Genomic DNA, 20,161 nt, shown 5'->3' on the forward strand with positions numbered 1-20,161 from the left:
TTAATTAAAATTTGTCTATTAGTTGATAATTAAGTTTTCAATATGTTAAAATCTATTGCTATTATGAACACGTAACTGCACAAAATTTCAGAGCTGTAAATAATCACAAAATAAATGAAAAATTGATTACAAAATTCCATTTTTACAAATATAGAAGAAATTAAATAACAGCGTATAAAATACAATGACAAAATAGCTGATAAAAATTGTTTTCTAAAATATAATTTTTTTTTTCTAAGGGGAGAAGAGCGTTTTAAGAACCTTACTTCTGATGGGCGTCGTGTCGTAGTGTCCACTGACCAAGCCTTGATATTTTTGAATTTGTTTCTTCTTTTGTCCCAGGTGGGGAGGATAGTGACTGGTTCTCCTTGACTGGTCACTCGATGGAGAGCTGCTTGTAGAAGAACAGCAGACATATCTCGATGCAATAATTCCCATCGTAGATGGCAGACCTGCCTTGTTCGTTCCATTAGAGTTTGTTCAACATCCCTTGCCTTGGAAATGTAGTATATATAAACCAATTAAATGCATTTGTCGAAGCTTTATTTTTATCATTTGAATTGTAATGAGTCAAAATGAAAGTCTTTATTGCAAATCTTTACTGAGAAAATGGTAAAGTAAAATTTCAGTCGACCCAATTTATGTAAATAGAAACTTATACATAATGCCTCTAAAATTACTGTTAAAAAATATGTACTGCGCTACAAGAAAATAATCGATATTTTTCCTGTGATATAGCGATATAAGTAACACTTTTGAATGAATTGTTTATATCAGAGGTTCCCAAACTTTTTTTTCACGTGGACCACTTTCAAAGTTTTACTATTTTCGGTAGACCCCTTGCTGCTACATTTCTACTGTATTCCCAAAACTCCTAAAAAATATCACCCTAAATTGGGGTGTTAAGAAGGAAAAAAAAGTAGCACATTTTCTTGTGTCCTATTTATTAAACTATTATTATAAAACTATCATTAATAACTATTATTATAAAACTATTATTAATAAAACTATGTCCTATTATTAAACACATGTACTATTATCTATTGTTCTATTCAATTCTGTGTTTGAACTGAGTCTCGAATATTTTTGAGTACCTACCTAGTGAATGATGCTATCTGCCTACGTTGATAGGTAAATCCAAGCCAAAATTTTTTGTTCTTTATTATGAAAACCAGAAAATTTTTCGTGGACCCCCACTTACAACTTGTTAACCCCTGTTTTCTTTTCACGTCTACGTGGACCCCCGTGTGGTCTCCTATGGACCCCTGGGGGTCCACCTGGACCACTTTGGGAACCTGTGGTTTATATGCTATAAAACTAGAGTTGAGTATGTTTCCATATATCTATTGTAAACCTAAAATAACTGTAATGTTTTTATAAAACATATAAGTGTGTTGTCTACAAAAACAGTTTATGAATCCATTTTATACAATTTTCAAAGTATTTAAAAATTGCATACTGTAATTAGATACAAAATAGTAAAAAGCAGATCATGATTGAATTGAAATCATTGTGATCTGAAATGGTCTCCTCTTTACTTTAGTTAACTGGGATTAAACTATAATGGTTGAATTTATTTGAAAGTTATTTAAACTATGATCATAGCTTCCCTTCGTCCTACTGCCTAGAGCTTCATTGAAGGAATCGTCGTTACAACAGCAACGCGGAACTGAGGAGGGAACCTCAGTTGATAGTAGATAGTTGCGCCAGGAGTTAGTAGAGATAGTTACACCACTGAAACGGAAGCAACTTGACCTCAGACCTTTACAATACCTCCGGGAGAAACGAGAACCCATTATTTTATCTGCCGATTTCACATCTATCTACATCTTCACATCCCTTTCTCATTCTACCTCAGAGGAATTCAAGAGATAGCGCAGAGTGTTTAAAAAAGTTGTTGACAAACTCTTTAAGTGCAGGTTCGATATACAAAAATATATACATTTTACTAAAGAATGTGAGAGCGTAAAGGTAAAAGGCGCAAGTTGTCGAGATCTATTTTCGTGAATTAATAAATGAAAAGGATAAAGTGTATTCACTGGCATTAGTGTAACTCAGTTCAAAATTTTTTTAATTCATGCTTGTAATAAATAACTCAAGATTTAAAGTTTCCGTGTGCTATTCGTCTTTGGTTTTTGCATTGTGATAGCCAAAGAGCTAAATATTAATGTATTTTTTTGAGTAAAAAGAATTGTACAAAATGTAAACATTACAAGTGTTTGATGACAGCAAATGCGCGTTGTGACGCGTAATATATGTCATCTAAGGCTTTATTTGCATGTTGAGATGACTATGTATTGATGTTTTTTTCTGTGTCAACGATATCATAACTGACCACATTGTGGGTTTTTTTCCGATGTGTATCCTAGATTTATAGAGATTAAAAATTAGCTCATAATGCAAATTTAAAGTAGGACCTTTTTTTTAGGTGGGGTGGAGGAGAACTAGTAGTTCAGTTCTGCAATTATTTTGAGTCAAATCATTCAAGAATTTTACTCTTACTGAGGCATCATTTGACAGAATTTAAGTCAAGTGATAAAGAAGAATTAAAAACTGATTTAATAATGGAATCATCGAACAATTTAATTTACAACTGAATGAAAAAGCATTAAATAACTTAAAAATGTTAATTGTTTAAGAAATGAAGGCTTAAAAATTCTTGAAAGTTACTATACGTACTTGCTGCAGTATTTGCGTAGATAATTCGTGAATTCTCGATATGCTACTTGGATCACATTTTAAAGTTTTTCGCCATTTTCTGCGACTGCCTGCAAAAGAAAACATAAAATTAAAAAAAAAAGTAAACTTTTGTACACATATTTCCATTTTTTTAGACACAGGCTAATCAATTTTATGAGTCTCATTCAGTTAATACATAAATTCTACAAATTTACTTTATATAGAAGAAATAGAAAATAATTCAATATAAAATAACGTGTTTTCTATTTAAAAAAAAAAAGCGAAATTGATATTCCCAGTTTTTTATGTCATTTATAACTTGTGATCCAAAACAACTTCGTTTAGGTAAATGTACATTATAATATTTCTAACTGATATCACTAAAATAAATTTTTGCTCAGATGAATTATCATTCATGTTTTTCCATTTTGTAATTGTAATCTTTTCATGCCATAGTATCAAATTTAATGAAACAAAAAAGCAATTTTTACACCATTATGCCTCCATTTTTAAACTCCGCCAAAGGAAATAAGTTAACTTCGCCAATTATATCCGAAAAAAATAGTACATGTTTATTCAAACAATTATCTATTCATTGATGTTAGATTGATGGTCCAATTTTCTTTTCTGTGATTTCGAGGATTTTTAAATCATTTTTAATAATTGCCAAAATAATGTAAATACAAATAAATATATTTAATATGATTATTAGAGAGAATCTTTTTTAAATAGATAAAATAATTAAAAATATAAATAATATTTTTTTTTTATTCAATTAAAATGGTATTCCGAAATTTAGAAGGATTTTCATTATCATATTGCTTTTTCATTTATTTCAATAGAATAAGCAAGAAAATGAGGTATAGAAAAAAACTCTTCTTCCTGTTATCGGATTTCATTTATAATTTGATGCAGAACTATGCTTAGTGTAAGGACATCACCCCAAGTTTCATCCACCTAGCGTTTGTTATTTTTGAATTAACATGCTTTTATACACTTAATCAAATAGCAAACAGATAAGATATCAAAAATAACTTTTTGACACATTAATGTCCAAAGCGTTAAAAAATCTTTTCGAAGATAGTGGTTTTTTCGAAGCCATTTTTTTAAGACTTTTTTTTTTAGCCAGGCAATAATTTTTTGATGATCTATTAGAAAAAAAAAAAAAAGTCCGGTTTCAGTTTCTAATGAAGACATCATATGGCAGCACTAATTTTAGCTTATTTGTGTATTTAGATATGAAATGACACTGTTTTCAAGTAAGAAAATGAACTACCGAAAAGGTGAATCTTTAAAATGTGTAGATGTATCAAAAGTTTGAATCTGAAGTACTTTTTTGAGGACATCTATATTTTCACTGTAGGAGAAAGTGGAAGAGGAAATTATAAAGAAAAACTTTAAAATTCACTGAGATTATAATTCTTTAATTTTTTCCCACCTAATTAGATCTAACAATCAATTCAGTATAAATCCAATTGTGCATCCTTACTTGAAGTAAAAAGACATTGTATAATGTTACGGAAGAGTAATGTTCTTTATGTTTTCTGAAGTACGAAGTTGCACTTGATACTCTTCATCAGACATGCAAATTCGTTAAGGTTCGGCTTCGCTGTCTACTTACCGCCACGCGAGAAGCCATAGGATGTGCCAGTGACTTGAATTTCTCGCATTTTTCTTATTAGATCGTCTGCCAATCTTGCCTGCTGACTGCTGTGGTACCGGAAACTTTCCTAAAAGAATGTGCGATTCCATTGATTTTATTTTTTGTACTCGAAATACCATTGGTATAAATATAAAAAAATTAAAATAAAGAGAAAATATTAATTATAGAATAGAGAAATGTTCTTATTAAATCATTTATTAATCATATTTGCTCATCGTCGTGATACTGGAAATCCCCCCCCCCCTCAAAAAAAATTTCCTTTTCACTTAAAGGATTAATTTTTAATAAATGAATTCAGAATTTTATTTACCGCTTATTTATAAACAATACATTCGAAAACCTAGTTGTTCTTTTTTCTTTCGCGGTTCTACATTTTTCACTTTATTTATTGAAAAAAACTATTTGAAACTGCGATCCGCTAGAGAGATAATTGTTAAGCAACAATAACTAGTAACTTTCCTAAAAGCATATATTTTTACTTCCCAAGAATAGTTATTTTTTAATATAATTAATTCTGAAATTCATTTCTATATATGTACTAACCGTGCGTCTAATAATACTGTTTTTTAAGGAAGGGATTACATTTTCATTTAGTTTAAAAAATTGTTTGGAATTATTATCCTCTAGAGTAGCCATTTTCAGTCCATGATGAGTAAACCCAATGGATTACAGAAATGGCTGTTGATAGGACATATGAAAAACTGTTGGCAATAATGAGAAAATAGTAAAAAGAAATGAAGAATAGCAAGAAAATATTAAAAAACATTTTGGCATGAAAATGCGTAAATGAAACTAAGCATATTTTTAATATTGTTCCAGAAGGGAATTATGAATTTTGCATTTGGTCTGCAGATCACGAGGAAATTTTTTTCCGCCAAAAGTTGTGCGTGCCAGAAATGGGATCGATGAATTTCAGAGAGCATTTCTTACGGATGTGTTGGAAAGCGCAGATAAAACAATTTCAATCTAGGTCAATTCAAGGGAATGATATAATCAGTACAATAATACTGAGTTGTTGGGAATATATCATGCGGTTAGCAGTAGACAAAATGTGTTATGTAAATGTTGAGAATGTTTTCCCAAATAGACTACCAAACTTCATCCTCCCAAGTTTTTGTCTTATGGGAGGATCATGAAAACCTTTGTATATAATAGTGGCATAGTGCAGGTAACTGGTATCTAAGACATATTTTTTTATTTTGTTTCACCCCCCCCCTTGCCATCATCATTTCAGAAAATACAAATGACATCCAGGGCATGGTATTATGTTTTTGAATTCTTATATTTGACCTTAAAAAGAGACGTAAGTATATTAATGTTGTGATTCTATGAAGTCATTAAGACTTGTGCTGGGGACATATGAACTCCACTACCCCCTTCTTGTCACTGCACCCTTAGTATGCGAGAAACCTACAACATTTCTAGGATTGTTGAAGCGGCGGCAGGTGTTGATAGCATTCCTGTCAAATCACAGCGGGTTGATAATTCAAGGGTCCACTTCGCAAAATGGTGGATTTCTAGTGAGGCAGCTGCTTAGAATCACTAATCTGAGATCAATTTAAAAAAATTATTTTCCTAGTTACCAAATAAATAAATTTGTAAGGAATACAAATTCTGTAAATTACAGAAAGTAGAGATAACATCAGCACTTGATGAAGTATAACTGGTCTAGTTCCTGTGTGATTCAATGAGATCACTTAGTTATTAGAGTACATTTGCGTCAATAATATTATGCACAGACGTGGTTGCAAGACAGTTTGGAATCATAATAGATCAAGACTAATAGATAATTTTTACTAAGTTCATAAAGAAAACTAAAATAAATAATTAACGTGCTAAAAATGTGTCGAAATGTGAAACTAAATCGATTATCTGATTAAAAATGAGCTTCATAATACGCACTAAGGCCACAAAATGTTTAAATCCACCACTGAAGCCTACATTGTGGCAGTCGAAAAACATTTTGAATTGCTTTTTTTAATAAACTGTAAGCTTCCAGGTGGTTGTTTTTGACTTCTGGTCGTTTTTTGTATATCAATAAATGAAACTTTGTGATTTGCTTTCTTCCCTTGCGTAGGTTGATATGTAACCAGGTACATTTGAATATATGGACATAATTTTCAATACGCAAATTATTCCGTATGATTTGACTAACACATCAATTTAGTACAAATCATTTTTTGTGGCACTTGCATATAAAATAGATTATCGGTTATTCAAAACAGTAAGTACACACTGTTTTTAAAATCATAAGACTCAGTTATATATTTAAAAAATTGGGAGAACAATAACAAAGCAAGAAAAATAAAAACAATCCTCAACCCGAACTAATGATTCGATTTTTCCAATTTTTGTTTCATATGAAAGCTCATAATATCTAGATATATTAACAATGGCCACCTACATTTTATTATCCTCCATTTTTGAGAAACATTTCAAATATAGAACCTCACTGTACGTTATCTACGGAAAAAGACCATTACAGAGTTCTTGTCCACAACCAATACGTTGACCTCGAAAATTTTTCTTTTATATTAAAACTTTTGCCTCTTAAATGCATCAGCATGCCAGTTTGTTTGCTCTTTTATGATCCATTTAAGAAGCATATTGTAATATAAAACCATTATAGAATCTCAATCTCAACAATAGACTGATTTCGCCACTTTGCCTGTATGCTAACCAATTGAATGCTTATATTTACCACACGCGTATGATTTAAAATAGTAGTGTTTTTTGTTATGATAAATTGTAATTTATCAAAGTTCATTGGCATGCTTGATTAATATTATCACTGTGGTTGGAGAGCAGCTGGTCGCCGTAAGCGGCTAGCTGTAATAAGAAATTTCAAAATGTTACCTCTAATCTCTCACGATCCGACTTCAGTTTATCACTGCATTTTTGAAGTTCTTCAATTCTTGATTTCAATTCAGAAATGAGGTGCAGGGATCCTTGTAGGTCTCTTGGTCTAGACATATGAATTTCCCATAGTTTCTGACGATATTTTTCTATGAGATAAAATTTGGAAAGTAAAAAAAAAATGATATGAAGGAAAAAAAAGTGTTTGATAGCAATTAATAATAAATTTACTAAAACACGAAATTTTAATATTATCCCATTGTTATTTTTAATAGCATATAATTTTTTTTCACACCTGAGATTTAATAGCTGTTAGCTTCATCCATAGGGTGAATGAGGCTATCACTATATAGTGGCCATAATAGAATTTGAATATCATTGGAGAATTTCCACAGTGCATTTGTTACTTTTTAGAGACACATGTATATTATGATTAAGACCGGATTAAGCCCACTGGAGGCCTTAGGAAAGGCAAGTCTCGGGCCTCCTATTTTCTAATCTCTAACTTCCTACAACATATATTTTTTATTGGTCTTAATTATTTGTTTACAAGTTTTATGTAATAAATTCTGATGATCTGTTAATACATTTATTACGGGGTTATTTCGGAAGAGTTAGTTTCAATATTTCTCATATAAAAAAATTCAAATTTCAGATTTAAAATCGTTTTAAACAAAATAGTAGGGGAAAAAAAATTTACGCAGTTTAAATATAGAAATTAGAAATTAAAAAAAATTGTTGTTGTTGTTTTAAATATCATAACATAAAAATTTTAAAATCTAATTAATTAGGATCATTTGGATAATATTTTGATATTTAATCGAGCGTTGATAAGTGTTTGAATCAGTTCGAATACATTGCTTTGTTAAATTAAATGAAAATGGGAAAATTAATATGATGAAAAATATCGCAAAAGAGTCTATCGAAGTTTCTGGGCATCCTAATATTGCAAGACCCCAAGCAAATGCCTGTTTGATGATTCGGCTCTGATTATGGTGCTATTTGATGCAGAATCATAACAAGGGGAAGCGTTCTCCCCTCAAAGATCACATCTATTAATTAAAAGTAATGAATATACATTTTAGAACTTTTCTCTATCATTAATTTAAAAAAAATGATATTTATCAGCAATTTTGGTATTGAGATAATATACCAAATTTAATTTGTTTTTCTTGTTATTGTTTTGTATCATCCTGTTCACATATACACGAATTAGCAGGTCGGTTGACATTCAAACAAGTTAAGAATTACAATCTTTGTAAAACAAAGTGTCAAATTTCATCTTTTTCACTAGTTACCTTTTTGGTGTGATTGTGTCTATTTATAAATGAACGCAAGACTTTTCATAGGCAAATAATCATCATCAATTTTCTTAGTACAACTTATATAATTTCGTCTTTCCAACTTGTTGCATTTTTGTATTATTGTATTCACAGACAGACAGACAGACAAAATTCTACAAGGGGATTTTGTAGACAGAAAGAAATTTATAATGCCAAGATTCCTCAAAGCTTGGAGGTGGAATTTCTATTACAATGACGATATTTTATTTTTGTACACTCAGCATATGAGAAAGTAAAAAGCTGATACTGGAAAGAGAAAGAAAATTATTTTTACCCATTTCTTCTTGGTGCGTTCGGTTAGTCTTTTCTGTTTTGTCGTCAAGTCTTTCCAGTTCGTTCTGCAGATGGCTGCAAATTTCTTCTTTGTCTTTTAGTTGATCCAGAAGGAACATGTTTTCTTCCAGAAGAGAATAGTAACTGTCCTCCGTGTGGTGAGTGCCGTCTCGGTGCTCTTGTTGTGTGTTGAGGGGTATGTCTGGTTCTAGATTTACGACGTCCAGTTCGCCAGCCAATAAGGTGTCTCCTGATTTCGATCTAAAACAATTGCAAGGATTAAATGTACATCAAAGATAGAAGTTTATTTAGAAAAGCAAAAAAATCAATCAGCAAAAGTCTGTGCTTAATATAGTCTGTTTAAAGCAAATCCAGTCCATATTTGAAGTGCAGGAAATTATTCAAAAAGCTGCATCAATGATATTGCGAGAGGCTGAAGGACTGGCATAGATGATCTATATTCTCAGACTATGTCAGCCCTTCAGAAAATACAATCCGTGAGAACCAAAAATAAAATAACCGGGATAAATAAAGAAAACTTGAGAAAGGCTAAAGAGAACAAATGGATTATATTAAAGAAGATTAAGACTCACATCGGAATATGCGGAAAGGAGTTTTAGTTTTAGTTATATTAACGTCCCGTTTGAAGCAACACTAGGGCTATTTTGGGACGGACCTCGTCATTTTGAACCGCGGTCAGATGACGAGGGCGACACCTGAGCTGGCACCCCCCTCTCTACACCACACAACACCAGCGGGAGGACGTTTGGTCATGACGGATTTAACGTGCAACAGAACCTCTTACACGACGGTTCTTCGGAGGAATAGGGTCTCGAACCTGAAACCCTCCGGTTCCGAGCCGAAACCTTACCACCAGGCCACCGCGGACCTGCTGAAACGAGAGAGCAGATGGAAAAAAAAAAAAAAAGGCAGCACAGAAAGACCAAATAGATATTGTCCCAAAATCGTTCCAAATGTTGAAGAAGGAAATTAGAAGAGAGATGACTAGGCAGTGGCGGGATAGATGGATCATGTCGTGCAAAGGACGCATAACATGTGAATTCATAGAGGAACCAAAAATTATAAAAAGAATATTTCACCCGATGATAGTGTAAATTATACCGGGGCATGGAAGATTTCCTGAACACTTCTAGAGATTCGGAAGGATGCAAGACAACGCATGTATATGTGGGGAAATAAGCCCAGTCCAGCACTACATAACAGAATCTCTCGAGCTCAAAGAAGGTAGAGAAAGATTCATTATAGATAGTAATTTTAACACAATATTATAATACCCTGGAAATTTAAAAATATTAAAAGAAATGATGGAAAAATATTTTTAGACTTTTACCAACAGTTTGAAGATTCTTTGAACTTTTGTTGGCTGTTGTTTTCTTATGCAAAATTTTGGATTGTTAAGGAACATAGCTATCAGTCACAATAATTCCTGTTTATACGGTTTAGTTCTGTGGTACGGGCGATTAATTTTTAATTAAATTAAACTTACTGTAATTAAATTTTTAAAAAAGCTGACAAACGAATTAATTAAAAATCATATTCTACAATTTTTTAAAGTGAATAATTCATGAATTCAACTAAAAAAACCGTTGAACCGTTTTTCCGTTTTAAGTTTCAGAAATATTTCTACATTCTATCAAATTAATGCATATTGTCTCTATCAGACTTTCGAGAATTGAACAATAGCTAGCTTTTGATAAAAACATCCCTATCATTATGCACACTACATTTTTTTAAAAATTCATACTCTCTTATTATCAGAAACTTCTCCTATTGTGGTATTTTCCTTGCGCTCACTTAGTCTATTTAGATGTAAAATAATTTTGTCATACCACTTTTTACAATAAAATATCTTTAGAACATATTTTTATACAAAATCTCTCACAAATAATTGATACCAATTTAAATGTAAATTAGGTGGTCATAGTTTACACCGCCTTTTTAAGATACCAACTCAAATCAAATGACTAATAAAATCTATCATTTTTTAATCCTTTGTCGTAAAAATAAGAAAACTTAATGATGAATCCTTTAACCTTTCTTTTATCTGAACTAAAAAAGATGAACAATTGAATATTAAACACGTATTTAATCTGCGCTTCAATTGTTAAACAACTTTTTGAAAAAGGATACCTAAGCTATTTTTGAATCGTCAAGAAGATAAACATTAGTAGAGAATAGGAAAGTGCAGAGTTCACTTCCTTCCTGGTTTCCTATTCCAAGAGTTTCTTTGAAAAGATGCCGGAGATCCTTCGAATTGGAATTAACTAGGTAGTTGTCTTGGCTGAAACTTTCTACTTTCAATTGTCGCTGTTTTTCATGGCTTTTTTCTACAGCTTTAAGCAGGAGTTCATCAAATATGAGGTGAAATGGAGATGAAAATAAAGAAGACACGAAATGCTAAAAGGCTCATAGTTAAATTTTGTTTTAAAAAAACAATAGATGAAGAAATGGATATTATCAAACATATTTAATTTGGACTGCAATTGTCAAATAGATTTTTGTGAAAATCTATTTAAGCTGCGTAAATTGTTTAGAACAGCGTGATGAGAAGTATTTTATTTGTAAGAAATTAAACATTGAATTTGAGCAGTAGAGCCTAGAATTTTGTTATTAAAAACTTCGCTCCAGAATTACTTAAAGTTGAGAACTATTAACGTAAATATTCCTTTAGTGTTGTCCAAGTATATTGTAACATTTCCCATTTGCCAGTACTGATAAGACATTTACAGCCAGCTGTATCGTCGCTGTTACTTACTAAACTCCTCGAGATAGCCAGATGGTGGATCTTTTTACCTGGGTGGTCTCGCATCTGTTCGTTAGCGACTACAATGAAAGACCACATGTGGAATTCCTCGTCCAAGAGGTATTGATAGTACCTTTAAAGAGAAAGGGGTGTCCAAACATCTGGATGCTAGATGTTTCTCTTTGTGAAAGGACCTTCCCACGACCCACTGGCGCAGCTGAGAGAGCATATTGCTCAACTCCGATTGGCCGAAAGAGAGCTCAAATGACCAATGTAAATTAAGAGGCGGAGATTGCCGCCGAAATAAAGCGCGGAGATATTTTTTTTAGAGAGGGAAGAAACGAATTGCAGGAACTGTTGGACTACGCCCACGAGTTCGGAGTTTGAGAAACTACCTCTGGAGTGGTCGTGTTGATGTGATGAAGAACTGAGTTTCAAGAAAAACTTTCGACTTTGACTGTTGTATCTCCTACTACAGGTGTAAATAACTATTTATTTAACCTAGATTAGAACAAGTTGTTCTTTGTATATATAGGGCTGTAAAATAAAGAATTGTCTGGAAATTCTGCTTCGTTATTTGATCAGTCTAGATCAGGATATTACAATATCTTTTGATGTCTTTAAATAATCAAATTAATAAACTTATTATTGTTAAACTTTACCTCGTAGCCTGATTGCTGGGATTGGTGTCCTTCTGGGCTGTTGATAAATCTGGTTCAGAACTGGCTCTTGAAACCTGGAAACACGCTTTTAGTTGTTCAGGTGAAGTTCTTGTCGAATTTGATCCAACTGCTGCTAAAACCGTTTCCGCTGCCGGCTTCAAAGATTCGTCTAAGAGAGCTATTGTCGAAAGTTCTGGGTTTACTCCCTTCTTTGTTTCCCATTCGTAGAGTTTCTTTGTGAAGGCATCGGAGATTCCTTCAAATCGGAATTCACCAGCCGATGTCTTGACTAAAACTTCCTTCTTTTGACCGTCCCCATCAGTCATGGCTTCTTTTAGCTGCTTCAGTCGGAATGAGCGTTTCTCGAATTTTTGCTTTTCTTTCGAGAGACGAATGATTTCTCTGTCAACTTTTTGTTGTTCTTTTTCAAGCCAACAGAGATCCTGTCAGGAAAAATATATTTAAATATTTAATAATATTTAAATATCGCCTAAACATTTTACAAGAATGAAATTATTGGATACACCATACATTGCCAAATAAGATAATTATTCCTAAAATGGATTGTACTGCATATCCGCCTCTGTCGTGAGCTTATAACTAATTTCTAAAAAGTTAGAGATAGATATATGCTTTCAAATTCACATTCTTTAAATGACGTAAATTCAGAATAACAAATTTTCTAAATGACGTAAAGAATTATATTTCGTATAATTATAGCCAATAAATGGAATGCTTAAAAAATGCGATACTTAAATTTTTATTTACACTCTTGGTCCCATCAGACATATTTTGCAAGATTATCTTTACCCCGTATTATTTTAATAAAAAGATCCATACTACTGCGATCAAAATTGACCGATTTATTTCAGACTAGCCGCCTTTGGTAACCAGCCGAATCATCAATCTTAATGCTGTTTAGAATTTCAACAATTAACTATTTTATGTAACTCCTATTTTAATAGCTTCTTCATCAAAATATTGCAAAGCTTCAAATTTTGATAGTCATAATTCACTCAAAATATAAAGGCCTTCATGTAAAATGTATCTATCTAATTTTCTGTTAGCTCCCGTAGAGTTTATATTTTAAATTAAAATGGAAATGATTAAACTGCCATTAATATAAAACATTTTTTACTGAAACAAAGCATTTTTTAAAAAAATATGAATACTGAAAACAGAGTCGCTGAGCATTTAAACCTTATGTGCATTAAAGAATATATATCTTTCATAATTTATGTAATATCTCAAAAATTTTTCAACAACTTTTTTCAGATTCATCATGAAATTCAATTTTTATTTTACTTTCAAAAGGATTTAAATACTGTGAATAACAACATTTAATTTTTTTTTCGTTCTGTAAATATACTTCAAAAAATTATGAAGTCTAAATTTTATACAAACCTTTGGTCGCAAGGAATCCTACCTGCGAAATATTCTTGACACTTCAACTTTTAAATAACTATATGAGCGCTTCTATATTCTGCTATCAAATCTGATCGTTTTATGAAGTTTTGAATAGAATAGTTTAGAACAATCAACATTTTTATAATCTTAGGCCAATCAGTCTTGAAAAATCCTGGACGCTGATTTGGGTATCAACTTTGAGACGGTCAATGAAGTGATCTTAAATCACCCGTTTTTATTGAATAGTGGTATTCAAATTTCCACAAATCAATCAGCTTTAGTGACTGATTTAATTAATTGCAGTGCAACTCTTTTTATTTAAAATATTACTGTCTCAAGAATATTTTGTTAAATATGATTCACAGAATACAGGATATAGATAAAAGTTAAACATTCTGAATTATAAGAGCATTTATTGACTCAAGTTACATAAAATACAATTATTTACTTCATTTAGACCATTTTTTACAGCAGGGTCATAAGAAGTTATCGACCGAAGAAGCACAAAGAGGAAAACGAAAATCAGCACGAAATATTGAGGGGAGGTATCGAAAGATGTATATATACAAATCTATTATAATCATAATATAATTTTTTTTAAACTTTCATTTTCAATTTTCTAGCTAGCAAAAAAGTTTTGAAGTTCGAAAGATTTTGACATGAAAAAAACAAAAATCTTGTTTTTCTAAAAATTAACGCACACGCACGCACGCACACACGCACACACGCGCATACACACACGCACACACGCGCATACACACAGACACACACGCGCATACACACACGCACGCACGCACGCACACACGCACGCACGCACGCACGCACGCGCATACACACACATCCACCCACCCACGCATACACACACATCCACCCACCCACGCACACACGCGCATACACACACACCCACACCCACGCGCATACACACACACACACACCCACGCGCATACACACACACACACACCCACGCACACACGCGCATACACACACACACACACCCACGCGCATACACACACACACACGCGCATACACACACACACAATTTATTTAATTATTATTTATTTAATTAAATTTTATTATTATCTTGTACGAAATAAATTGTTAAAAAATATGATTAAATTATTTTTTTTAAAAAATTCATTAAAAATAGAAATTTAATTTGTTGGTTAAAACATTAGTATCATTAAAAAGGTAATTTTTTGATCTTCAATATGATGTAAAAATCAGGTTTGTGCTGTCATATTTTAGGATGTTATATCGAAAAAACACCGAAATTTCACTTAATTTTTAATTAATTAAAAATATAATTAAAAAATGAAAAAAAAAACGCTCCGAAATGCACATTCCCAGTCGCCAAGATATACACATGTCAAATTTGGTTGCTGTAAGTCTAAATTTGGTAGCTGTAGGCCTGTAGAGTGCCAACACACATACACACATACATTGAGCTTTATTCTAAGTATAGATTACTTTAATTACCGCCTAAAATGAATTTCAATGATCAATTTACGTTACTTAGTCAAGGAGGTGTGTGTGTGCTACATTGACTTGAAATAAAGAAATTCGGAGCATCATTATTCATTCCATTTTATTGGGGAATAAGGTTTACTGTTTTTTTTTATGCTTGCCTGTCTATATTTTGCTAAATATGACTAACAGAACCAGAGGATTGTTTAAGAATTATTCTTAATTTTTTCAAAAATAAATTTATTGATTCATCAGTGCTATTATTTATTTCACTTAAAGAATTTTTTTAGGGAAAGATATATATATTACCGGCAAAGTATGTAATAATTCACATATTTCGTCTAAAAACGTCCGGCATTATATACAATACTTAGGTATTCTATACAATGACAAATGGTATTTAGGCAAAGTATGAACAAAAGATCATGATAAGGCTATTATATAAATGAGTGCATTCTTCAAAAATACTAATGTTATTCTGGAAAAATAATGAAAGCGCCATTAAAAATCATTCAAAATACGTAAAGAAAAATAAAAGTTTTAGAAAGAAAATTTTCATACAAAAAATAAGAAATTAAAAGTAGCCTACTTGTTTTTTCATTGGCGTTATAAGCACGCGTTAAAAGTCGCATGTCTTGCCATGTAATATTCGAAATGAATTAGAGATATATTTCTTACTTTATCGGTTTCGCATTGGGTATTCTATAGAATGAAGGAAATATGTCCTCAAGGAATGAATATGAATCGCCTCATTCATTGTCGACTCGTTTTAGGCATTATATACAATGCTTAGGCATTCTATAGAATGCCGTATTTTATACTTTGCCGGTAACATATACATATCTCCAACAGCTTACAAAGCTATTGGATTATTTTAAAAGGCATCATCCTGTATGTGAGTAGAAAGTTTAATTTTATACTAATGAAGTACAGAGAGCGATGAGTGAAACTGGACCAGAAAAGAAGTAGATCTCAACAGTAATTGTGGAAGTGGCATTCAAAATGCTATTTTTGCTCATTTTTATTTTGTTCTTTATTTCTGTTTTCGCAAAGCAATTAAAGAAAAATAAGGCTTTATTCTGACTAAGCTGAAGCGAATAGTGGAAGTTCAGTCTTGGACAAAATATCAAAAAATACGATCATTTTATATAATTACTAATTGTAAAAAGGCAATGAAAAAAAATAGTTAGCACAATTTACCAGGTGCGCAATATTTCAAAATATCTAAATATTTCCATTGAAAGTGTTGGACCTCTTTAACTGTTTAACAAATTCTTTGAATCCAACTGATTTAACCCTTTCTAGGGCAGTGGGAAGTATGCTTACCACCAAATTTATGAATCTTTGTATGAAATTATGTAGGTTGGCATCAGTTCTGACAAATGTTTTTAGTAAAACAGAAGCTAAGATGCTTCAGTTCTTTATCTCACACAAAATGATGCGTCTTGATTTGTTATTTAATTATTAATTAACTAAATTAATTAATGAATCAAATTAAATTTATCTAATAAACTAAATGAATCCCTTTTCTTATTCTAATTTCAAGCCTAAAAATTTTTTTACATAATATGACCAGAAAAAAATGGTCCTTTAAAGGGTTAATAGCAATTTTTATTTGCGTTAATTATCATAAGCTATACAACAGTAATTCGATTTTTGCTCCTTTTGGTTATATCGACTGATTTCTCCCGATTTTGTCGGTTGCTCCCAATATCTTCAGAATGATAATGTGCCCTCTCTGTTTGTTGGTGGACTACCCGTTGTAGAACACACCACTAAATAGCTGCAGGTCGCCGCCCGGACAAAGCTGTTGCAAACCGTTTCTGTAACTTCTTTAATGATAATTTTGGTTCCATTTTAGCTAAAAAGGCGACTGCTTTGAATAACTTTCTGATGTGATATGGATCCTTTAGTTACGAAGTTAGTCCAAGTGCCAAAAGGACAAGAAGAATCGATTTTTCAGATAATGTTTCAATACCCAAGATTCTTATAAAGGGGGATTTTCTAACACAAACTTTTTTTCTCTTCACGTTCTTCTTTCATTCATTAAGGAGTCTTCAGAAACGCATAAAATTTCAAATACCTTGTCAAATATTTATTTATTTTTTACATCAATCTTTTATTTTCCTTTTATTTAAATTCTTGCTTTTAAATTTGAATATTACATTCATTCTCAATAAAATGTATTTTTAGTATAATTTTGGAGTTCTAAATGTATTAATTAAATTTGCAGTGATTCATAAGTAAAATCATTGTTTTGGGTTTCATATGTTTCAGATTTTGCTAATTGTTTTTGAACCGACTATCAAAGAAAGCCGATGTATCTTAATAGGTCGCTTTAAAAAAAAAGACAGAACCCTGATAAAAGAAGAACATTATCTAATTAACTTACTTTCTTTGGCATATGATAGCTACTTTTGGTCAGCTTTTCGCTAGTGGACAGTTTCTTTTCCGGCTTGCTGATCTTTCTCATTCTGCCGAAGGAGTCCTTTCTTTCGACCTCGGGTCCTCCCACTACCTTCTGAATGCCTTCTGTCCTGCATCGTTGCCATTCCTCTAATTTTTTGTTGAAGTCGTCACTTAAATTCTGCTGCAACTCTCGTAGCAGTTCCGTGACAGTTGCAGAAGGACTGGAATTCGTCAAGAGGATAGGATTTGCGCCTCCGTCAGAGACACGCGGTGATTGATAAGTCGAATTGAAGGCTTCTTCTTCTTTTGCTGAAAGATTTAATCATTTTTTTCATGGAAGTACAACAGAAAGAAAACATAACAATTTGTTAATCATCAGCAAAATATTTGCATCTGAATTTACTGATAGATGACACTGATAGCTAGATTCTGATATTGTTTGACTTTCTGTATTATGGGCTGTTTTTGTTAATCATATATATATTTTTTTGTGGTTCAGTTCTTAACTTCGAATTCATTTGTTTCCTTCTTCCTTTGATGAAAAACATACTCTTTAAATGGAAAAAAAGATAGGCATAAATCTACCTCTTATTACAACATATTATGCTGGACATATTTTAACTTCTACATACACGAGTCTGGTATCATTCCCTTCAGAATTTTTGCAATTAATTTTATTTTATAATTATAACTAAGAATTGTACCAAAAACTAATTTTTCAAATTAGTAGGTGACTGAGGAGATGATGAAGTTCTGAGTACAATTACAGTGAAGTGACATCTTCCTAGAATAGTGGTTGGCAAATCGTGGCTCACAAGCCAAAGGCGGTTCTCGAGCCACGTTAGTTAAACCTTCGTCCTTAGTAAGAGCCAACGTAAGAGTACCCTAATTAAGTGAATAACAATATACATACCTATGTAATTTAAATTTAAAAATGGGGCACTCAAAAGAGATTTCAATCGTCGAACTGTTAATAATTGGCTCTGTTGATTAATGAGTTTTTACCGACATTGGCCCAAGGGAAGACCATTGTAGAATAATAAAAAATATTTGCAAGATATTAACGAAAAATTGGTAATTATTTTAAAAAAGCAACGAAATCTGAAAAAAGTAATAAGTTTAGCAATAATGCGTGGTAGAATGCGAATCATGAATGTGGCAGTAAGGTAAGGAAAACGGAGAGTTCTTTTAATCACAAATATTTACAAGAAATAAAGCTTGATATCTGCCATATTTTATCAAATGAATTCGCAATAATTTCATTCGATTCATAGCAAGAGCAAAATTCAGTTTTATTTATCCCTGGGAACTAACACCACATTGAACACAACGATAATACGACATGTGTACTAACGATTCTTGGCTTCTCGAAAATTTATCGATTCGGATGAGAAATAAGTACGAGAATTTGAATTGCATACGAAGACTGCAATCATTGAATCTAGTTATGTTTAGTTCAGTTATATTAATGTCCCATTGTAAAGTAACACTAGGGCTATTTTCGAACAGACCTTGTAATTTGAACCGCGGTCAAATGACGAGGATGACACCTGAGCTGGCACCCCCCTCACCACACCATACCAGCGGGTGAAACTAGTTATGAAAATATCGTAAAATTTATATTCCTTTTCATAATTCTATATCTTATAAAAGTAAAAATATATCTATTTAATATTATTCAAGGAAGGGTACACTTTTCTTAAAAATTACCCACCTTTCTCCAAGTCAAAATCGAAAGTGAGCGCCTCAGCAGCAGAAGCGGGACTTGACGGAGCAGACAAGGAGAAGTGGCTGTCCTCTTCCCTTTTGCTTCCTTTCAGAACATCTTTGACTTTTGTCCACACCCATTTCCTCTGGGCAGTCGGTGACATTGCCGGATCATCCTGCTCATGGTCAACATGAGGGACGGAATCGTCGGGGTACTTTAGGGGAGGTGGACGCGGTTTCGACTTTTTTCTTTTGCAGTTCTGTGAAAAATAATTTAAGTAACTATGTATCTATCACTTTATATTATTCTGTCTTATTTTTCAGTACATACAGGGAACTTGTGCTTAAAGGATTTATGCAAAGAAAAAATATTCATAAAAATGTTTAAAATAAAAGATCCGCAAGAGCATACTGAGTTTTTGTTTCCCCATTATACGTGAGGATTTCCACTTTTCGATTTTTACACTTTCAATAGTTAAAAATGTTTCAAACCTATCCTGTGTATAAAAAAAGATAAGCAAAAATGTGCCGCGATTTTCTGATGTCAGTATTTATGAATTATTTAAATTTATCTGCAGTTCGGGTGATCCGAATTAGTCGGAATTTGGAAAGATCTGAATAATTTGTTAAACTCGACATATTATCGATTTAATTAATTTACTTGCCCCAGTTTCAAGGCATTCTTTGAAACTGAAAATCATTGAAAATCTTATAGATGTACTTCGTAACTTTTATATTAGATATATTTTGATAAGTTATAAACTGTAGTATAAAAAGACATAAGTTTTATGACATATATAAAAAATAAAAGAAATTGAAATTTGTATGGCGAATTTTTAAAATAAATTTTTCAGCGATTATAACACAGTTATGTACACATTAATTGACATTATCCACCGAATACAGGCAAAGCATATTTTTTCAACATTGATAA

General features: G+C 32.0%; 1 protein-coding gene across 2 annotated transcripts in view; it reads right to left on the minus strand.

Moving 5' to 3' along the window:
* LOC129981025 (uncharacterized) overlaps window positions 1-20,161 on the minus strand; it is a 90,877-nt gene that overhangs the window by 6,468 nt on the left and 64,248 nt on the right. For both annotated transcript variants that reach the window (XM_056091625.1, XM_056091626.1), the window contains exons 6-13: window positions 19,235-19,487; window positions 17,504-17,829; window positions 12,241-12,683; window positions 8,816-9,075; window positions 7,199-7,347; window positions 4,301-4,409; window positions 2,680-2,768; window positions 267-494 (exon numbers count right to left, since the gene is read on the minus strand). In XM_056091625.1, the coding sequence (XP_055947600.1) occupies window positions 267-494; window positions 2,680-2,768; window positions 4,301-4,409; window positions 7,199-7,347; window positions 8,816-9,075; window positions 12,241-12,683; window positions 17,504-17,829; window positions 19,235-19,487 (1,857 nt within the window). The remainder of the gene's footprint in view (window positions 1-266; window positions 495-2,679; window positions 2,769-4,300; window positions 4,410-7,198; window positions 7,348-8,815; window positions 9,076-12,240; window positions 12,684-17,503; window positions 17,830-19,234; window positions 19,488-20,161) is intronic.

The sequence above is a fragment of the Argiope bruennichi genome, chromosome 8 (assembly GCF_947563725.1).
Source record: "Argiope bruennichi chromosome 8, qqArgBrue1.1, whole genome shotgun sequence".
Taxonomy (NCBI): Eukaryota; Metazoa; Arthropoda; class Arachnida; order Araneae; family Araneidae; genus Argiope; species Argiope bruennichi.